At 42.3% G+C, this 22,456-nt stretch overlaps 1 protein-coding gene across 4 annotated transcripts in view; it reads right to left on the reverse strand.

The window, feature by feature from the left end:
- The window catches only part of RHBDD1 (rhomboid domain containing 1), a 152,080-nt gene that overhangs the window by 46,302 nt on the left and 83,322 nt on the right, over positions 1–22,456 (reverse strand). For all 4 annotated transcript variants that reach the window (XM_088845229.1, XM_055396891.2, XM_055396890.2 and 1 more), the window contains one exon: positions 18,451–18,594. In XM_088845229.1, coding sequence (XP_088701355.1) covers positions 18,451–18,594 — 144 coding nt within the window. The remainder of the gene's footprint in view (positions 1–18,450; positions 18,595–22,456) is intronic.

Raw genomic sequence — 22,456 nt, forward strand, 5'->3', positions numbered from 1 at the left:
AAGGTCTGAGAGATACAGAGTGCACAGCAGCTGTACCACTGCTGCTGCTTCAGAGGACAAAGAATTAGGTTCGTACAGTTGAAAAACAGCAGATGTTTTGATTTGGGTTTCAAACAATCCTGTCTACACTATGGCAGAATTTGGTGGTGAGTTATTTTCCCCTCAGGCTAATAAGATGAACCACATGGCTGGTTAAACATTATTTTCTGGGGCCACAAGGTTTTTTTCACAGCTACCGCTTATGGAAATAATTCTTGGTTAGATCATAATCTGCCAAAATGGTAACTGGCTTGAAAGGCTCTCTGAGAAAGCACTCCTTGCTGCTCTTTCCCTTCTATGCATCCTTGTCCCTTGCATGCAGGACCGTCTGCTCCTGCAATGATGAGCAGAAGGGTAACAGAAACAAGCCATCGACACAGGCACTGCTCAGTGACTACTCAGATCCCTTCCTCAAAGCGTGCAGTGAAATTATGCCATCTGCAGCAACTCAGATGGACTGAGACTGTCATACTGACTGAAGTTTAAGTCAGAGAAGGAGGAATATCTTCTGACATTCCTTATATGCGGAATCTAAAAAGAAATGCTACAAATAAACTTACAAAACAGAAAGAGATTCACTGACTTAGAGAATGAATTTATCGTTGCCAGAGTGGGAGGGATAGTTAGGGAGTTTTGGATGGGCATGTACACACTGCTATATTTAGAAGGGATAACCAATAAGGACGTACTGTATAACACACGGAACTCTGCTCAATGTTACGTGCCAGCCTGGATGGGAGGGGAGTTTGAAAAAGAATGGATCCATGTGCATGTATGGCTAAGTCCCTTGACTGTTCACCTGAAACTATAACAACATTGCTAATCAGTGACACCACAATACAAAGTTTAAAATTAAAATTAAAAAAAGAAAGAAATCCAGAATTCCAGGAAACAACTATGCTCATAAACGAAGAAACACAGTCTTCATGCCTTACTCATGCATAAAACATTAAAATGATAATAATTAGCAAATAATTAGAGCTTCTGAGGGGGTAAGAAAACATTGTCATAACCTGACAAGTGTCACAGTATCAAAGCTATGCTCAAAATGGTCCTCGCTGGGCCTGAATGATCTAAGGCAGGGACTCATTTTCCTCCTCACCCCTACATGTCTCACTAAAAAGCATATTCCCACAATGGTGAATTACTTGGGGCTTAAAGTTTATCTCTGTCACAGCACAGTGTGCCAAAAGAAGGGCCTGCTAACCCCCAGAGACACAGCTCATTTAAAGTTATAATGAAGACAGCAGGTGTTCCATACAGATGTCACTTCTTTCTAGAAGACACTGATTAAACACTTTATCTCCCTTAATGTCGGTGGGCTAGGCTACATTTTATTTCGGCATCACCCCGAGCTCCTTTTAGTCTCACTGAGCTGAAAATTACAAACTACTGGGTTTTGGGTTGTTTTGTAGGGATTTGAAGGGAATCCTGAACACTATGATCCGAGAGTCAACTCCCACTGTTTCCTAGAAACACAAAATGTGTATTTTGCGACACAAAAATTCTCTTCCACAGAAAGCATGCTAGACTCTCCCTTTTCTTGGCGACCCAAACTTCTGAGTGCCAATCACTAGACACCTTCCACTGAGGTGATGCACAACTGATCTGAAAAAAAAATGTGCTTGGTAAAATGTGTGCAGCTTTAACTTTTGTAAACTGTAAAGTCAGATGGCAACGCCTGGTGCCGTGGCTCCTCAATGCTTCAATGAGACAGGATCCAGTGTGTTCTGGATCCCTTAATTTACAGGGCAACGATAGAGAAACAGACATAGAGAATAGATTTATGGACATGGGGAGAGGGAAGGAGAGGGTGAGATGTATGGAAAGAGTAACAGGGAAACATTACCATATGTAAAATACATAGCCAACAGGAATTTGCTGTATGGCTCAGGAAACTCAAACAGGGGCTCGGTATCAACCTAGAGGGGTGGGATGGGGAGGGAAATGAGAGGGAGGTTCAAAAGGGAGGGGATATATGTATACCTATGGCTGATCCATGTTGAAGTTTGACAGAAAACAGCAAAATTCTGTAAAGCAATTATCCTTCAATAAAAAAAAAAATTTAATTAAAGAAAAAGAAAGAAATCACTGAAGCAGCCAGGGAGAGCTAGCTACTGGTAACTGAAGCCACTGTTCTTCCTGTCCAGAGTATGTGGATACTTTTAGCCTGGAAGGATTGAAGGATAGATAAGAAAGGAAAGAAGGAAATGAGCAAAAAGGAAAAGTGGAGACTGGATGTAGAGAGATCCTAGTTTGGATAGCAGCTCTGCACCATCTCCCTCATCACTCTCATGGGTAAGTATCCCGCAGAGGCTGGAGGTGAAGGTGTGAGGTGGAGTTTTCTCTGCATTTCTCTACAGAAAACAACCTGATGCCTTTAACAGAGAGGGACTGTGGATAATATCAAAGAAGAGGAAGGCCAATACTGCATATTTTTAGCAATGTGTAGATTTTCATATTTTTTTTATAAAAGTTCTACATGATTTTGCAGACATCTGAGAGAATGGCATGAAGTCAAAACGAGAAAGTAAGCCACCGTAATCTTATTCCCGAGAAATAGGATGAGTGGCATTTTGCTAAATATTATTTCAATCTTTTTTATAGTACATTTACTAAGTCTTACAAAAATAGATGTGTCTCTACTAAGAGTACTGCTATATCCTGCTCATTTGACTCACTGTGAACCTGCTTCTCTTTTTAGTGGCTGAGTATTATTCTAGATCATGATTTATTTCACCTACTTCCTTTTGGGGCATGATTAGGCCATTTGCGATTTTTCTAAAGCAGATGATTACAATGTAATTTTAATCAACTTAATATTTATAGTAATCTTAATAACGCTGCACAATTTTGGTCCTGTGTTACAACCAAAGTAGATTTAAATAACACAGATGTGACACAGGAAGACGGCTGGTCCCTAACTGAGATTCACGAAGATATATAAATACATATTATGCACGACTCTCACATCTGGCTCTCCATAACAAAGTACAACAGAATTATAAATAGTTTTGAATCCTTGGAGAACTGCCATGTGATGAAACTAGACCACTATGAAAGCTATTTGTGATTCTGTAATAAATGGAAACCAACATATGACTCTTGATTTTTCTCACTAGCAAAACAACACAACAAAATGGATGAACACGTGCAACTCTGAGTGAGATTCAAGAGGCTGAGTAAAAGACAGCAAATTCTCACATGAATGATTCCTATTAACAAGGAGCTAGCTGCTGCTTAGTCGCTCAGCTGTGTCTGACTCTTTATGACCCCATGGACTGCAGCCCTCCAGGCTCCTCTGTCCATGCGGATTCTCCAGGCAAGAAGACTGGAGTGGGTTGCCATACCCTCTCCTCCAGTGAATCTTCCCAACCAATGGATCAAACCCAAGTCTCCTGCATTGCAGGGGAATTCTTTACCGCCTGAGCCACCAGGGAAGCCCAGCAAGGAGCTAGAGGAACGTGTAAAATGTTGCTGTTTTTGTCTTGTGCTCAGTAGCTAAGTCCTGTCTGACTCTTTGTGATCCCATGGAACTGTAGCTTGCCACGCTCCTCTGTTCATGGGATTTTCCAGGCAAGAATACTGGAGTGGGCTGCCATTTCCTCCTCCAGGGGATCTTCCCAACCTAGGGATCGAATTAATGTCTCCTTTATCTCCTGCATTGGCAGGTGGTAGGCTGCAGTCCGTGGGGTCGCTAAGGGGCAGACACGACTGAGCGACTTCACTCTCACTTTTCACTTTCACACATTGGAGAAGGAAATGGCAACCCACTCCAGTGTTCTTGCCTGGAGAATCCCAGAGATGGGGGAGCCTGGTGGGCTTCCGTCTATGGGGTCACACAGAGTTGGACACGACTGAAGTGACTTAGCAGCAGCAGCAGCTCAATGTAAAATTCTGATGTCTTAAGGCACACTTAGTTCCTTTTTGTTATGAATCGTTTTCTAAAAAGAAAGCCAGTGAAGAAAAATTGAGTCCTATTTAAATAAGCAGTACAAATATCAATTCAAATGACATTAATTGAGTCCACAGTAAAAACAATATTTTCAAACTCACATGCTATAATTTTTGGTAGAAATAAACGACTGCCCAGAAGGTTATTTATGACTGTCTGTAGGAAGCATATTTTTCGGTGTGTGTTCTGTAAGATACCTAAGATGCAAGTTTCTTGCCATAAGAAGGGCATTCTTCTCCTATACAAACTATTTATTTCACAATTTTTAATAAATGTCAGGATTTCTTTTGCTTAAAAAAAAATCAACCAAAGAACTTGGCCAATGATGTGAGGACAACAGTAAGAGAAATGTCACTGTCATTCTATAAATGATACTATTGTTTTCAATTTAGCTGAGGTTGTTCTATCGTGACCATGCCTACCTAATAGAGTTTTCAGTGTTCTCTTGTCAGGATGATTGCCATGGCCAATCCACCTCCCAGAACACAAACATAACTCCAGCTCAGTCAGGCGGACTGACTATGTGGAGGGCTAGAGACGATTCATGCTGGACTCTTCCATGACTGAAAATTCACAGCAGCCCACAACTGCTTTTTCTGAAGAGGCTGTGTTGGACAACATAGAAAGTGCTCCGGCGAGGAATAGAGGAATCTGGCCTTCTCATCTGTTCTCTGCCACTCAGCATGTGACCCCGGGCCTGCCAATTAACTTCTCTGTGCTCTGTTTCCCAATCTAAAACAATGACTACAAGACAAATGCTTATTTCATAGGGTTCTGTGTGGGGATGTGAACCTTCCTGGCACAGAATCATTAATGCTCATGGACCTAGAAAAAAATCACCAAAACATGTTCAGCAGTTTCTTCTGCATGCCTACCTTATGGGTAGCTGCAAGGATTCAATGTGGGTGGTTTTAATGTGGGTGATGGAGTTATGAACTATTTTTTCTCTTTTCTTTTTGGTGATTTGTGTTTTCCACAGTTAATATAATCTTTTCTAACCAGCATGACAACACACTTGTCCAAATTGTAGAAGACCATAATAACTGAACTGAGCTCAGGTACTCATCACCACCTATCTCAGGTCCTCAGCAACACCCACCCTGGGACGTCTGGAATTCAGGGAGGACTTTGGGAGAAAGCTGGGAGTCCATTTGCAGGCAGTCCAGAAGACGGATGTGGAAGCTAATTTAAGGTTCAGCTCTGCTCCCACCTGGATTCATAGGAGCACAAGGAAATGTGGATTCAAATCTTGCACCTTCCAGGAAGGTCCTGACTCCCAGGATCCTCATGCCTGGGGAACCCGACCTACATCACACCAGCATCCCCAGGGCAGGCCACTGTTCACAGTTAACAGACACAGATACACACTGTGATAGGATGTAAGTCTCTTGACTTCTCCTAGTCTGCTTCCTCATTGGGTAAAATCAAGGGTCAGACAATGATGACCTTTAAGGTCACTCTCCGTGCCATTCGTGTTTGAAAATGGTATGGTCTTATATCATTCTCCATTACCTACTTTAAAAATAATTTTAGTAAATTAAGCAAAGGATTGATTTAAGAGGTCCCTCCCCAAGACTGCAGTTATGTACTTAAAATTATATGGTATATGTTACAAGAAAGGCTCAAATTAAAAAAATAAATTTAATTTTATTCATTAAAATATCAACTGCTGAGCCAATGAAACAAAGTCTAGGCCTTTAGCTCCAAAAAAAAGAGAATTTGTTTTGTTTCCTATTTTAGTATAGATACATAGAATTAGAAAAATTTTCACACCTCCAATTGTTTTACTAATAAGAATGCAGAATCTACTATAATTTTAAAGCACTATTTGACAACTCTCTTCCTAATTAAACATTTAATAGGAATGAAGAGTCTCTTAAACAGGCCTATATTAAAAGAATTTTCTCCAGTTAAGTCTGATCTCATGAGACACTGAATATACCCATCAATAACTTTGGTATTAAAGATTGTACAGATTTAAAAAAAGAAAAAAATTATATAGATAACCTGAGTATCCAAATCATCATATTAATAAATTTGATATTCTATAAAATTCTTACACAGCTTAAGGAATCACAGTTGCTGAATCAGAGAATTTCATAGATGGGTAAGTAAAGGGACCAACTCATTTCAAAAGTTACTTTCTCTCTTTCCTAAATCTAATATATTGGGGTAGCTGAAGTGAAGTCACTCAAATCTCCTATCATTCAGCAAAAAGAATAATACTTTTGGTTTGATAGCAAAGAAGAAGACTTACTCATTTCTGTACCCTGTTATTCCTCAACATTATCACACACAGACAACGGACTCAAAGAGGGATTTGCTAAGAAACAGAATGAACAGTCATCCGGAGCAATGTGACAAATGCACCAGGCAGCATTCCTGCAATCACTAAGACTTGCTAGCCCCTCAAACAGGATGGGGAAGATGTGGGTGGGTGGACCTACTCCATTAGAGTTTTGTTTATTGTTAAATCTACTCATCAGCATCTGAATAACGCTTATAAATAAATGGTGATTGTGGGGGTAGGTGGTAAAGGAAAATTTATAAAATAATTCACAAAGAACTATTAATGTCAATTTCTCAAATGTGTTTCAATTCCATGTATCATTATTTTAAATTTTTTTATTTTAGCAATGGCCAAGATATAGTTGAAGAAGGAAATGGCAACCCACTCCAGTGTTCTTGCCTAGAGAATCCCAGGGACAGGGGAGCCTGGTGGGCTTCCGTCTATGGGGTCACACAGAGTCGGACACGACTGAAGTGACTTAGCAGTAGCAAGATATAGTTAATCTTTCTAAGTATAAAACCTCAACAGAAGCCTGCTCCTTCCCAATAGCAACCTAAACAGAACCTTGGTCCACTTATTTTATTCTTTCTCTTCCTGACTGGGATATATTCACATGTTAGTTCGCAGGTTTGAAAAAGCATGTATTTATATTTCTTTACACGCACAATTTCATATCTAGCTACAGTCTCAAATATCAAACTTTACTCACTGAAATGAATATCTCTAATGTCAAGAGTAGGGAGTAAGAACCAATAATCTAAAGGAAGCGTTCTGCGATGAAATTGATTTTAGGAAATCTGGCAGATGGCACTTTTTCATTACAGAGGAAGTTTTCCTAGGGGAAAACACACCAAATTACTTAAAAAAAAAGTTAAGTGGTCACACAGAATGAGCTGTGCATCTTTGTCCTGGCCTCCAACACGCCTGCAAAGCCAAGGAGACCAGCCGTGAACATTTGCATACGTTGAAAATCGCCAACTGCATTATGCCTGCATTGGGTCAGTGAAGAAAGACTCATATAATCAAGCGACTAAAGAAGGTACCACCATCAAACGTATTTACATATCAATGTAGCTCTGCCTTAGACAGTTGTGTGACTTTATCTTCCAATACAGAAACGATCTTTTATCTGTCAGCCCTGAGATCTAGATGACAAACGTGCCAATATTCCTGACACCTCTCAATGTCCCCATTTCTTTCTGGCTACACCTGCCCTACTCAGTCCATCAACACAGAAGAATGGAAAAGAAAGAAAACTTTGAAGAGGACCCACTTCAACTCTCTTATTATTAAAAAAAGAATGGTAATAATGCAAACGTCTGATTAGGTTCAGTGACATACGTCTCAAGTCAAGTTAGTTCATTGAGGACTGACGCTCAGACCACAGTGGTTCCAAGCCTTTTCTCTTCGTACCGTATGATGTACCATATGAAGAAAGATTAAAAACATGTATGTTATTTACTCCATTTTTTCAAAATTTCCATACAATAATAAACAAGACAAATGTCATTTGCATATACTTTGGTGTAGCTTCAATAAAAGGCAAAACAGTCAACTCAGTTAAATTCTCTCTTTGTTTTTTCACTTAAAATATTCCTGAATTGGTCCCTATGAATATAAATGCCTATAAACAGGATTCAAAGATACTGTCAAGTGATCTTTTAGCAACAAAAGCCCTACGTACTAATTTGGAACCTAGATTTCTTTTCCAATATGGCGCCCCTGATTAATTTTACATGTGAAGACTTAGAGACAAAGCAGGAACACATTTCAATCTAAAGCCAAGACCTTTGTATTATAGTTTATCCCACCATAGCTCCACATATGGCCAGCCAGTAACCCCAACTGTACAGTTTGGGGAGGGGGTGACAACTCTGCTTGATTTTCACAAGAGAGCCGGAGTGTGACTGTGGCCGTTTGCCTTTCAGAGGAGTCTAGGAAAAGCAACACACGTTGCTCCACATGTCATGAGGATTTCCAGTTTTAACCAGTACACATGCGCCAGGCTGGCAGACAGAAGTTGAAAAGGACACAGCTTTGTACCCAGCCGCCAGCTGAACTTGGTGGCAGGCTATTTAAAAAAAAAGAAAAGGCACAAATTATACATGGAAGGATGTGGGGGAGGGGGGAGGAAAACGGAATGAGCTAATGTTCCTAGTTGGCATCTGCCTTTTGACTCAAAGAAAGAGATGGCTCTCATCCAGAATTTCTCTATTATTGTGGCATCAGCTGCCTCTTGGATTCGTTTATAAAAGCTGAGACTGCCAACAGAACAGGACAAGATTTCTGTTAATGGTAGTAAATGTGCAAAAGCCTCTTGAAATAATAGAGATTTCGATATTTCTTCTACAAAGGCTACTTTGGTATTATTATTCATGGCATGAGCTTTAGGACTTGTAATTATAGCCAGGTACACTGTTAAGAAATATGACAACAGCAAATTCTGTGGTTAAAAAAGTTGCTACCTTGATTATTTAATTTACTCTTCCAGTATACTGAACTGAAGAGAGGTCTGAAATTAATTTGGTGCTGGATGTTTCTTGCTGGACTGGCATCCTACCAAGTGATTTTCCACTATCTGGCCCTTTCAAATCCCAGTATTATTGGTGACCACTATGCTAACTTCTTCACTGAAAACTGGGAATCCAATAAAAAGAATTAAGCATCTACCCTGCCTTTTAAAACAAGCCTATAGATTCTACCTTCTTCATGAGGGAAAGATTTTCCTTATTCTTTTTTTAAAGCTAATAAATAAATGTACTAAGATGATAAATTGAAACCCCCAATGAAGAATCAGAAACACTTCTGGTTTCCACTGGGGATACAGAAAACTGGAAAAAGCACCACTGTCATCTTTAAGCATAAATTCTGGACAATTTGCAAATATTCTGTCCTGAACGTATGAAAAAGGGACAGCAGTAGGGCAGTCAGCTAGACTGAAGTACAAGATGTTATAGGAGCCCTTGTTTACCCAGGACAGGGTCTACTGGACACTTAGAGGAATTCAGCCAACACTGTTAACACATTGCTAAGGCAGAGTGACAGCTAGCAAGATTATATTCTTAGAATACATAACACAGAACACATAGGGGGCTTCAATATAAAGGAATTCACGCCCACTTTCAGGCTCTTCTCAGGACTTACAGTGGTCCATATAAAGACACAGGTGAGTTCAGAGCATGTGTCCTTTGTCCTCTGTCCTTCCTGGGATAGTCCTGAGGGACAGAACAGCAGCCACCACAGGAAAGACTGCCTGGATCTTTCTTCCCTACTGTCCCTAAGGAACAAAAGACTTAAGTGCCTGCAAGAAAGACGAAAACCAAGTTTCCCTTAGGGAAACAGTGAGAGCCTTCTGCAACTTCGAAAAGGGAAGAGGAAGAAAAAAAAAACAAAAACCCTCTAAACTGGAGGGAGGGTCAGGGACACTGAGACCACCATGCCTCCAAACCAAGGGACAGAGTGACATCTTGGACTGAGGCTTAATCAGAGTACACCCTGCACCAGCCTCCCACAGCCAGGCTAAAAAGCAGAGAGCAATGAGTAAATGGGGCTTCCCTGGTGGCTCATACGGTAAAGGATTCTCCTGCAATGCAAGAGACCAGGGTTCAATACCTGAGTCAGGAACGAATTAAGGACTGATGCTGAAGCTCCGATACTTTGGCCACCTGATGAGAAGAGTCAACTCATTGGAAAAGACCCTGATGCTGGGAAAGACTGAGTGCAGGAGGAGAAGGGGGCGACAAGGATGAGACGGTTGGATGGCATCACCGACTTGATGGACATGGGTTTGAGCAAGCTCCGGGAGATAGTGGAGGACTGGGAAGCCTGGTGTGCTGCAGTACACGGGGTCACAAAGAGTTGGACACGACCGAGTGACTGAACAACAATGATTAACAACAGTGTGCCACCCACTGGAGGAGGGGTAAGGGAGGGGACGGAGTATCTAACCCAGTTATAGCACAAAGACTTAAAACTGAAGTCCAAGTAGACACTGAGAAACACTCAGGCAAATTGGCCCCCACCCTAGAAACAAGGTAACGGTGGAGGAATTCAAAGCCACTGGTACACTGAGGGTAACCTTATAGTTCAGTTCAGTTCAGTTCAGTCGCTCAGTCATGTCCGACTCTTTGTGACCCCATGAATTACAGCATGCCAGGCCTCCCTGTCCATCATCAACTCCCGGAGTTCACTCAAACTCATGTCCATCGAGTCGGTGATGCCATCCAGCCATCTCATTCTCTGTCATCCCCATCTCCTCCCACCCCTAATCCCTCCTAGCATCAGACTCTTTTCCAGTGAGTCAACTTGTCGCATGAGGTGGCCAAAGTATTGGAGTTTCAGCTTTAGCATCAGTCCTTCCAATGAACACCCAGGATTGATCTCCTCTAGAATGGACTGGTTGGATCTCCTTGCAGTCCAAGGGAATCTCAAGAGTCTTCTCCAACACCACAGTTCAAAAGCATCAATTCTTCGGCGATCAGCTTTCTTCACAGTCCAACTCTCACATCCATACATGACCACGGGAAAAACCATAGCCTTGACTAGACGGACCTTGGTTGGCAAAGTAATGTCTCTGCTTTTTAATATGCTATCTAGGTTGGTCATAACTTTCCTTCCAAGGAGTAAGCGTCTTTTAATTTCATGGCTGCAACCAGCATCTGCAGTGATTTTGGAGCCCAAAAAAATAAAGTCTGACACTATTTCCACTGTTTCCCCATCTATTTCCCATGAAGTGATGGAACCAGATGCCATGATCTTCGTTTTCTGAATGTTGATCTTCAAGCCAAACTTTTCACTCTCCTCTTTCACTTTCATCAAGAGGCTTTTGACATATTGAATATTATAGCAGTTCTACAAAATTCAAAATACAGTGTTCAACAGAACAAGTAGAAAGACAATCTGCAAGGATCAGAAGACCTGGGCAACACTATCAACTCAATTAATATAATTAACATTTGTAGAATACCCCACTCAACTAGAGCAGAACACACAGTCTTTTTGGGTACACATGGCACTTCACCAAGATGCACTATAAACAACACAAACACATGAGATTTAACCTGGGAATGCAAATCTGCCTCAAGTTTGAAAATCAAAATTATTTAGTATGTTATTAATAATAGAGTGGGGCTTCCCTGGTGGCTCAGACAGTATAGGATCTGCCTGCAATGCAGGAAACCCAGGTTTGATCCCTGGGTCAGAAAGATCCCCTGGAGAAGGGAATGGCAACCCACTCCAGTATTCTTGCCTGGAGAATTCCAGGGACAGAGTTTGAAAGTCAAAATTATTTATTATGTCATTAATAATAGACTAAAGAAGAAAAATTATATAATGATCTCAACAAATACAGAATTAAAAATACTATTATTAGTAACACACTGTGCCTGCATGTTCAGTCACTAAGTAGTGTCCAGCTCTTTGCGAACTCATGGACTATGGCTCGATAGGCTACTCTGTCCATGGACTTTTCCAGGCAAGAACGCTGGAATGGGTTGCATTCCCTTCTCCAGGGGATCCTCCTGACCCAGGGATCAACCCCATCTGTCCTGTGTCTCCTCTATTCACAGGCACTGGGAAGCCCCGAGAGCACATGTCCCTTCTTTTAAAAAAAAAGAAACAGGTGTAAGTTTAAGAAAATATATGAAGGATCTGTATGTTTTAAAGTTTTTAATGGCATGAAAAGATGATTCTGTTCTGTTCTGTTCTGTTCAGTCGCTCAGTCATGTCCGACTCTTTGCGACCCTGTGGACTGCAGCCTACCAGGCTTCTCCATCCATGGGATTCCCCAGACAAGAATACTGGAGTGGGTTACCATTTCCTTCTCCAGGGGATCTTCCCGACCCAGGGATCGAACCCCGGTATCCCGCATTGGAGGCGGACGCGTTAACCTCTGAGCCACCAGGGAAGCCCAAAAAGATGATTACAACATAATAATGAATGAAAAAATTAAGGTTCAAAACAAAGGTACCTACCACAATGGTCAACGGTTATAAAATAAACCAAATATTTTTCTATAGGAAATAAAGGTAAAAAATAATAAAGGCCATTTTAAAAAATGTCTCCTTGGCATCTCACTCTTAGTAAGACAAACATGAATATTTTAAGGGAAATAAAATTGAAATTAATATAAACAATTTGCAAAGTTATTTCCTTTGCTGTCACCCATTACTGTACATATACGCACTTTAAGAGATCTCTTCAGATCAGTTTCATTGGAAATATTCCATATACTCTTAAAACCATTCATTGAAAATGAAGTTCTGTGGTCAAGTAAGTTTGGAAAACATTAATTTCATAAATTGGTTTCTTAATTGCAGAATTAATTAGAACTGTCAGTACTGTCATTCTGGATTTTCAAGAGATATATTGCAGGGTAAAGTCTGCAGTTTCTCATCTTTATTTGAGTGAGTGAGAGAGGGAGAACCAAAAGGAGAGAGAGGAAAGAGCTGTTTTCAGCTAAAAATGGAAAGTAAGTTGCAGACATATTACTTTGCTTCCAAATACAATACTTCAGTGGTATCTCCCCAAGAATAAGGGACCTTCTTTTACTTATCCATAATACCACTGTCACCTCAAAGAAAGTTAGTCTGCTTCCCAAATAACATCTGACACATAGTCCAAATACAAAGTTTCTGTTTCCTCAAAAAAGGTCTCTTTATAAGAACCAGCTTTTCAAGGTCCTCATGTTATGTTTGCTTGTTACTTCCTTTTAATATAAAAATCACATCCTGCTTTTTTTCTGACATTGATTTTTTCCCAGGAGACCAGTCTCACTGAATTGTAGAAAACTTATGTTTCGTATGATGTCTCAACTTATTCCTCTCTTCCATGTATTTCCTGTATATGGACCTTTACTCTGGAAGACGAAGCACTTTTAGTAAGAATACCTCATGCGGCGAGTTGACTCACTGGAAAAGACTCTGATTCTGGGAAAGGTTGGGGGCGGGAGGAGAATGGGACAACAGAGAATGAGATGGCTGGATGGCATCACCGACTCTGTGGACATGAGTTTGCGTGAACTCCGGGAGTTGGTGAGGGACAGGGAGGCCTGGCGTGCTGTGATTCATGGGGTTGCGGAGAGTCGGACACGACTGAGCGACTGAACTGAACTGAACTGAACTGATGTCATAGTCGATGCTGCGTTCCTCACATGGCATCGCATCAGGAGACACACACTATCAGGCCATCCCATAATAATGCTGCCAAATTTGATTGCTGGGATCAGGTGATGACTCCTAAGTCTCCCTGCTTCCCTATTAACACGTCCTCCAGGAAGTGACCCTTTATCACCATGTGAATGACCCATTTCTTTTTCTTTTTTTGATGGGGGGAGTGTAGCTAATTTACAATGTTGAGTTAGCTTCAGGTGTACAGAAAAGTGAATCTGTTATAATAATGTTCCATTTCTAAACAAGACCCAAAGGGAATCAGTTACAATGATGTTCTGTTTCTAAACAAGACCTTTTCACTAATGATTTTTACAGCGTTTGTTTGCAAGATTACCAATTATTTCATTGGGTTTCTAGCTAATTTCTATCTTTTACAACTCCTTTTTAGGAAAATGTTCTCTTTGTGGGATACAGTTAGGTGACTTTTGACAAACACAAAGAGTAGTGTATCCATCACGACGACCAAGATACAGAATAGTGCCATCACTCCAAAAATCCCCTCCTGTCGTCTCTCTACTGTACTAAATAAAGTTTTGTACAAAGTCCAGGCTTAGTAGCTTTGCCCTGACTTCCTTACTTTTGTGTGTGTGTGATACACAGGGATTAAAATTTTTATCAGTGATAACATTTCTACTGCACTTCTAAGATTTACATCCAATAGAGCATACCATATTTACATGCAATGGACAGTCCAAGGTAACAAATTCAGACACAGTTCTGTTAAGATTATGTTTTTTTCCAAATTAAATTAAATACATAATATCCTTACCTCCCATAATATTTCATGTCTCACCTTGGAGTGATTAAGCACCTGCTGTGCCCAGGACTAACCTTTAGAATTTGTTAAAATACAGCCTCTGGGCCTTGCCCCCAGTGTTTAGGATTCTAAGGCTAAGGCACGCTTCCAGTGACTGTAATATCAGCAGTCCATTAAGGCTGGTGATGGCAAGAATATACCTGATTATCCACCTCTGCTTCTGTGCATCCTCTTTGCAATGCGACTGTACAGCTAGGCCCAGGAAGAGGCGGAATCTACGTCCTTATCCCCTGAATCTTGTCTGGTCTCCTGATTTGCTTCGGTAACAAAATACAGTGGAACCAACAATGCACCAGCCTAAGTATGTTCCCACATTCTCCCTGGGAACCCTTGTGCTGAGGCCTTGTGAACGAACCTGGGGTGGCTGGCTGGATGACGGGTCCCGTGTGGACCCATCGCCACCATCGCATCAGACAGCGGTCAGTCAGGCAGGTAGAGGAGGCTGTCCTAGAGCAGCTAGCCCCAACTGACCACTGCAGACACCTCAGCACACCAGCCGAGACCAGCGAAGCCTGGCCCATGGGATCACCCATCAGTTCAGTTCAGTTCAGTCGCTCAGTCGTGTCCGACTCTCCGCGACCCCATGAATCACAGCACGCCAGGCCTCCCTGTCCATCACCAACTCCCGGAGTACACTCAAACTCATGTCCACAGAGTCGGTGATGCCATCCAGCCATCTCATTCTCCGTCGTCCCCTTCTCCTCCCGCCCCCAACCTTTCCCAGCATCAGAGTCTTTTCCAGTGAGTCAACTTGTCGCATGAGGTGGCCAAAGTATTGCAGTTTCAGCTTTAGCATCAGTCCCTCCAATGAACATCCAGGATTGATCTCCTCTAGAATGGACTGGTTGGATCTCCTTGCAGTATAAGGGACTCTCAAGAGTCTTCTCCAACACCACAGTTCAAAAGCATCGATTCTTCGGCGGTCAGCCTTCTTCACAGTCCAACTCTCACATCCATACATGACCATGGGAAAAAACATTGCCTTGACTAGACGGACCTTGGTTGGCAAAGTAATGTCTCTGCTTTTTAATATACTATCAAGGTTGGTCATAACTTTCCTTCCAAGGAGCAAGCGTCTTTTAATTTCATGGCTGCAATCAGCATCTGCAGTGATTTTGGAGCCCAAAAAAATAAAGTCTGACACAGTTTCCACTGTTTTTCCATCTATTTCCCATGAAGTGATGGGACCAGATGTCATGATCTTAGTTTTCTGAATGTTGAGCTTCAAGCCAACCTTTTCACTCTCCTCTTTCACTTTCATCAAGAGGCTTTTGAGTTCCTCTTCACTTTCTGCCATAACATGCAGAACCATAAATGTGGAAGAAACATGTATTGTTTTAGGCCAAGTGTGTCTGGGCAATTTTACCCAGTAACAGATGACTGACAGACCACAGTTCTGATCCTCTTCATCTGAGAAGTCCTGATTTATCTCTTCCTCTCCACTGCCTCTGCCACCTTCATCACCCAGACTTTGCTCTGTGATTAGACCACTGCAAGTCTTCTGATTGGTCTTCCCCTCTTGGTCTCACTGCCCACCCCCACGCACACTCTTACTGCTAAGACTGTATTCCTAATGTCAGAAACCAAGCTGTGGGAATCTGTGTGTTCCCGTCATATGTTGTAATGCCTGATACCCCCCTTGATGCTCAGTCCTCGTTCCTGGCATGACTGGTGCTGGATCCATGAAACACAGCTCTGATCACATCACTCTCCCGTGCAGAACCCTTACTGGAAGTTACATCATATTCCAGACCCATTTTCCACGTGGCCTATTTAATTCTGGGACCTCTGTGATCAGGCCCCAGCCTAGCTGCCCACTCTTCTTCCCCTTCTTCTCTTAGCACTTTATTCAAAAGCGAGGATGGGATGACCACACCCCTTACTCTTGTGTCTGAGCGGATATGATTCCTGCCTGGAAGGCCCTTTCACATCTCGGCAAATGCTACACATTCTTCAAGGATCAACTCAAATACCACCTCTTCTGTGAAACTCTGATAGATCTAGTTAAGAAAAAGCTCACCCCTTCTCACAGATTCCAGCAAATGGCTGAAGCCTCTCTTAAGTACCTGGTATTATGGTTACTTATGGTATCTAGCAGGCTTCCCTGGTGGCTCAACAGTAAAAAATCCTCTTGCCAACACAGTAGATATTGGGAAGATCCCCTGGAGATGGTAATGGCAACCCACTCCAGTGTTCTTGCCTGGGAAATTCCAAGGACAGAGGAACCTGGTGGGCTCATGGGGTCTCAAAGAGTGAGACACAGCTCAGCAACTCAAGAACAATGGCATCTAACAGACCTCTCCCCTATTAGAAATGACGCTTTGTGGGGGAAGATCTCCCCCCTTTTTTTTAACCTTTCTGTATTTCCTAACATAGTACACGAAACATAACAAGACCTTTAGTTCAGTTCAGTCGCTCAGTCGTGTCCAGCTCTTTGCGACCCCATGAAACACAGCACGCCAGGCCTCCCTGTCCATCACCAACTCCCGGAGTTCACTCAAACTCAGTCCATCGAGTTGGTGATGCCATCCAGCCATCTCATTCTCTGTTGTCCCCTTCTCCTCCTGCCGCCAATCTATCCCAGCATCAGAGTCTTTTCCAATGAATCAACTTTGTATGAGGTGGCCAAAGTATTGGAGTTAATAAATGCTTATTGAATCAACAGATGATTTTTAGTCACTACTAAACAATGTATGGATGTGAGAGTTGGACTGTGAAGAAAGCTGATCGCCGAAGAATTGATGCTTTTGAACTGTGGTGCTGGAGAAGACTCTTGAGAGTCCCTTGGACTGCAAGGAGATCCAACCAGTCCATTCTAAAGGAGATCAGTCCTGGGTGTTCACTGGAAGGACTGATGCTAAAGCTGAAACTCCAATACTTTGGCCACCTCATGTGACGAGTTGACTCACTGGAAAAGAGTCTGATGCTGGGAGGGATTGGGGGTGGGAGGAGACGGGGACGACAGAGAATGAGATGGCTGGATGGCATCACCGACTCGATGGACATGAGTTTGAGTGAACTCCGGGAGTTGGTGATGGACAGGGAGGCCTGGCGTGCTGTGATTCATGGGGTCGCAAAGAGTCGGACATGACTGAGCGACTGAACTGAACTGAACTGAATGGAAACAATAAAAGGACTTCCCTGGTGGCTCAGATGGTAAAGAATCCACCTGCAATGTGTGAAACCTGGGTTGGGAAGATTCCTCTGGAGAAGGGAATGGCAACCCACTCCAATATTCTTGCCTGGAGAATTCCATGGACAGAGGAGCCTGGCAAGCTTCAGTCCTGGAGTCACAAAGAGTTGGACATGACTGAGTGACTAACACTCAGACACACAAACAATAAAAACAGGAAATACCAAAATTTATTATCAAACCTAGAAGAAAGATGGCAAAATAGATAGGGTGGTTTTCATATACTATTTCATAGAGGGATTCCCTAGTCACTCAGATGGTGAAGCATCTGCCTGCAATGTGGGAGACCTGGGCTTGATCCCTGGGTCGGGAAGATCCCCTGGAGAAGGAAATGGCAACCCACTCCAGTACGCTTGCTTGGGAAATTCCATGGACTGAGGAGCCTGGTAGGCTACAGTCCATGGGGTCTCAAAGAGTTGGACACGACAGAGCGACTTCACTTTCACTTTCTTTTCATATACTAATTGGTAAAAGAATCGTCTGGAAAATCATTTAAAAATACAAATTCCTAGGTTCTGCTCGCAGGGAGACTGGTTTAGCAGGCCTGCAGCCGAACCCTGAGTTTGCATTCTCACCAAGCTGCCCATGTGATTTTGAAGAAGGCTTGTGGGCAACACTTTGATGTACAGTGACATGTAGCCTGCCTTACAGATACACATCCCAAAGTCAACCCTTCGTTCATGTACCTAAGAATTCTTTTCTTAGGTTTCTTGACTTTAATGTCGAAGCACTGAGTGCGACAGGCCTATAAAAAGAACCACTTTAACAATACATACATAGTCTGGCACCTTATTAGCTTAGGTTGCTGGGAATATGGCATCGCACCCCATTCTTTGTAATCACAATCTGCACACATTTTTTTCACCTACATCTCCTTTTTATAAACTATTTAAAGTTTAATTTGCTGCAAACAGCCCTTTTTCAGACATCACGCCATGCCATGTGAGGTATGTACTTTAAAATAAGTGAAGGGTGCAAACTCCCCACCTTGGTCCAAGAGGCTGGCTCTCAGTGCTCTCTCCAGCTGCTCCTCTTCGCTCAGCCCCGCCGTGTACGTGTCGTAGTTCCAGGGGACATCTTCATAGGCACCGTGCCCGCCGTATGGGTAATAATCCTGATATCCAGAGTAGCCTACAGGCACAATGAACAAGTTAGGGAACAATGCCATGGACTATTTCTTTTCATACTTCCTATTTTGCAAGCAGAGACATTAAAATAATGTATGTCATTATTTTGATTATAGTACTAATTCTCAAAATAAGAAAAGATGACTGGTGCTGTATGATGGCCTGGGGGGATGAGAGGAGACAGGGAAAGGAGACTAGAGCAGGAGGGGACATATGTATAATTACAGCTGATTAATATTGCTATATAGCAGAAAACAATACAACATTGCAAAATTTTAAAATATATATTTAAATTAAAAAAAAAAGAAAGTTAAAAAAAAAGATGACCAATGGAGAATGCCTTCATGAGGGTGGGTGATAATTATCCTGTCACCGTAGTACCACAGTGTCCATGTGGGATGGACATGCCTGAGTCCTTATGTGCTGAAGATGAAGTAGATATTAATTTATGTTTACTTGATTTTTATTGGAGTATATCTGATTTACAATATTGTGTTAGTTTCTACTGTACTTCAAAGTGAATCAGTTATACATACACACATACTTACCTACTCTTTTTTAGATTCTATTCCCATACAACAGGGCTTCCCTTGTAGCTCAGCTGGTAAAGAATCCACCTGCAATGTGGAGACCTGGGATTGACCCTTGGATTGGGAAGATCCCTTGGAGAAGGGAAAGGCTACCCACTCCAGTATTATGGCCTGGAGAATTCAAACATGGACTATACAGTCCATGGGGTCGCAAAGAGTTGGACACGACTGAGCGACTTTCACTTCACTTGGGCTTCCCTGGTGGCTCAGACGGTAAAGAGTCTACCTGCAGTGCGGGAGACCTGGGTTCAATCCCTGGGTCAGGAAGATCCTCTGGAGAAGGAAATAGCAACCCACTCCAGTACTCTTGCCTGGAAAATCCCCTGGATGGAGGAGCCTGGCAGGCTGCAGTCCATGGGGTCGCACAGAGTCGGATACGACTGAGTGACTTCACTTTCTTTCATTTTCACTTTCCCATACAGCAAGGAGACCAAACCAGTCAATTCTAAAGGAAATCAACCCTGAATATTCACTGGAAGGACTGATGCTGAAGCTCCAGCATTTGGCCACCTGATGTGAAGAGCCAGTTCACTGGAAAAGACCCTGATGCTGGGAAAGATTGAGGGCAAAAGGAGAAGGGGGCGAGATAGTTGAATGGCATCACCAATTCAACGGACATGAACTTGGACAAACTCTGGGAGGTGGTGAGGGGCAGGGACACCTGGCGAACTACAGTCCATGGGGTCGCAAAGAGTCAGACACAACTTAGCAACTGCACAACATTCACAGATAGGTCATTACAGACTGTTGAGTAGCACTCCCTGTGCTACACAGTTGTTTAATCACTAAGTTGTGCCTGACTCTCGAAGACTCCAAGGACTGTAGCCCACTAGGGTTCTCTGTCCACGGGATTTCCCATGCAAGAATACTGGAGTGAGTTGCCATGCCCTTCTCCAAGGGATCTTCCTGTCCCAGGGATCAAACTTACGTCTCTTGAATTGCAGGCAGATTCTTTACCACTGAGCCACCTGGAAAACCCATGCTCTATATTAGGTTCTTATTAACCATTTTACATAAGAAGATACTAATTTAGAAGGCATGAGTAGTACTGGAGGGGGAATGGAATGGGCTATTGATGTATGGAGTGGGTTCTTTCAGTTTAGAGCTACTTAACACTGTTAGAAGACTTGGCTGGACTTGAGAGAATGGTTAAAATGACAGTTGATAAAGCCTTACTGTCCAGTGGTTCCAAACAATGACAGGCCAATATTTAATACATATACTGTAGGACTTCTGTGTTAGGTATGATACTTCAGATGGTAATAACTACAGTGAGATATAAAAGATAGAGTTTCTCTAATTGTAATTCTATATCAGAGATCATAGCTTCTATTACTAGCCCTTTCGAGAAACTGGTTGCTAGATCAAAGGAGAGAAGAGATAGCATGGCCATTAAATAATGCTTTAAGAGTCAAACTTTTACATACTATTAACAAGGGGCAAATTGACTTTTGCAAGATGTTTCCACCAAACTTTTCAACTCAGGCTGAGTTTATTGCTCACACTTACGGAACTTGTTTGGAAGAGGTTATTTTTCCCCATAGAAGACTGACAACTTAATTCTGGCATAATGAGAGAGTGTGCAAGTCATGGCAGTCGTGTCCGACTCTTTGCAGCTCGATGGACTGTAGCCCACCAGGCTCCTCTGTCCATGGGGATTCTCCAGGCAGGAAAACCGGAGTAGGTTACCATGCCCTCCTTGCCGGGATCTTCTCGAGTCTCTTATGTCTCCTGTATTGGTAGGTAGGTTCTTTATCACTAGTGCCACCTGGGAAGTCCATAATGAGAGAGAAGTCCTCTTAATTTTTTTCCTTCTCTCCTGCCACTGTCATACCCTTTGAAGATAATGTTTCGAATGTTTAATCAATGTGCTTCCTGTTGCTGATGAAAATTCCTACCCTTCACTATGCACCTTGTGGCATATGCCTCCGTATCATTCCATATCACCATAGTACAGGCCTGAGTTTAAACTGCTTATTGCTTTAATAAGACTATAGGGGGGAAAAAAAGCCAACAAGAAGAACACTGTAGGGTAGAACCTGGTTAATTAAAATTTCATGCTCAGAATTTCTGGTAATTAGTCTTAAAAAATGAAATGACAATAGAACTCAGCTGGATAATCTAACTATAAGTGCTTATATAAATATTTGTCACGTAAAGTATCTATGTCTGTTGGTTGTGTTTTTACAACACTTTCAAGACATTTAACTGACATACTATATAATTCATCAATTTAGAGCATAAAACTCAATGGATTTTAGTAAATTCATGGAATTGTGCCATCATTACCATAAACAATTTGAGAACACTTTTATCACCCCCCAAAGAAACCTGCACTCTTTAGTTATGAGAGAGTTAACAGGTAGGAAGGCCAGAGGCTCCCAAGCTGCAGGAGGAAATAACTGCAAGTGGAAGTTTGTTTTCCTTCTCTATACAAAATTAAGAGAGGCTTCTTTTAATTGTGTTGAGGACACCTGGTTCTGCCTTGAGCTAACCAATGTGTTTTTCTTATGTTAATGAAACTGTATTTGCTTTGGAATTTGCCTTTCTTCAAAATGGTTCCCCCTAAGACTTTTTCTCTTTCCTCAAACCTTGGGCTGATAATGGCCCAACAAAACAGTATTCCTGTCAATTGTTTTATGGCCTGGGGAGGACACACCTCCTGCCATCCTATCTCAAAAGTGCGTATTGTGGGAAAGGGGCCTGGTGCAACTCCTTCAACACCTTGCTAAAAAACTAGGAAGGCAGGCACTCTTTCTGTCCCCTTCTGATGTCTATGTCAATAGAGGCTTTTCCTATCTCTATTATACTTTAATAAAACTTTGCTACACAAAAAGCTCCAAGTAGTCAAGCCTCATCTCTGACCCCAGATCAAAATCCTCTCCTCTGGAGGTCACAAATTCACGTAACACACAGCTCACAGCAGCAACCTTTCATCCTGGGGGCTGGTCCCAGACCTTCAAGACGAGGAAAGGATGACTGAAGCTCTAGTTCCTTACTCTCCCAGGAAACTTGTTTTCTGCCATACTTTACTAATTCTGTGGTGTGCCTGTGTGTGTGAAATCAACAACCTTTCACTTACCAGCCCCCGATCGGCCTCAGTTCAGTTCAGCCGCTCAGTCATGTCCGACTCGTTGCGACCCCATGAACAGAAGCAGGCCAGGCTTCACCTGGCGTGACCATCACCAACTCCCGGAGCTTGGTCAAACTTATGTTTGAGTCGGTGATGCCATCCAGCCATCTCATCCTCTGTCGTCCCATTCTCCTCCTTCCCTC

The sequence above is a fragment of the Moschus berezovskii genome, chromosome 2, assembly GCF_049115385.1.
Source record: "Moschus berezovskii isolate FMDL1 chromosome 2, NW_MosBer_1.0, whole genome shotgun sequence".
NCBI classification, from domain to species: Eukaryota; Metazoa; Chordata; class Mammalia; order Artiodactyla; family Moschidae; genus Moschus; species Moschus berezovskii.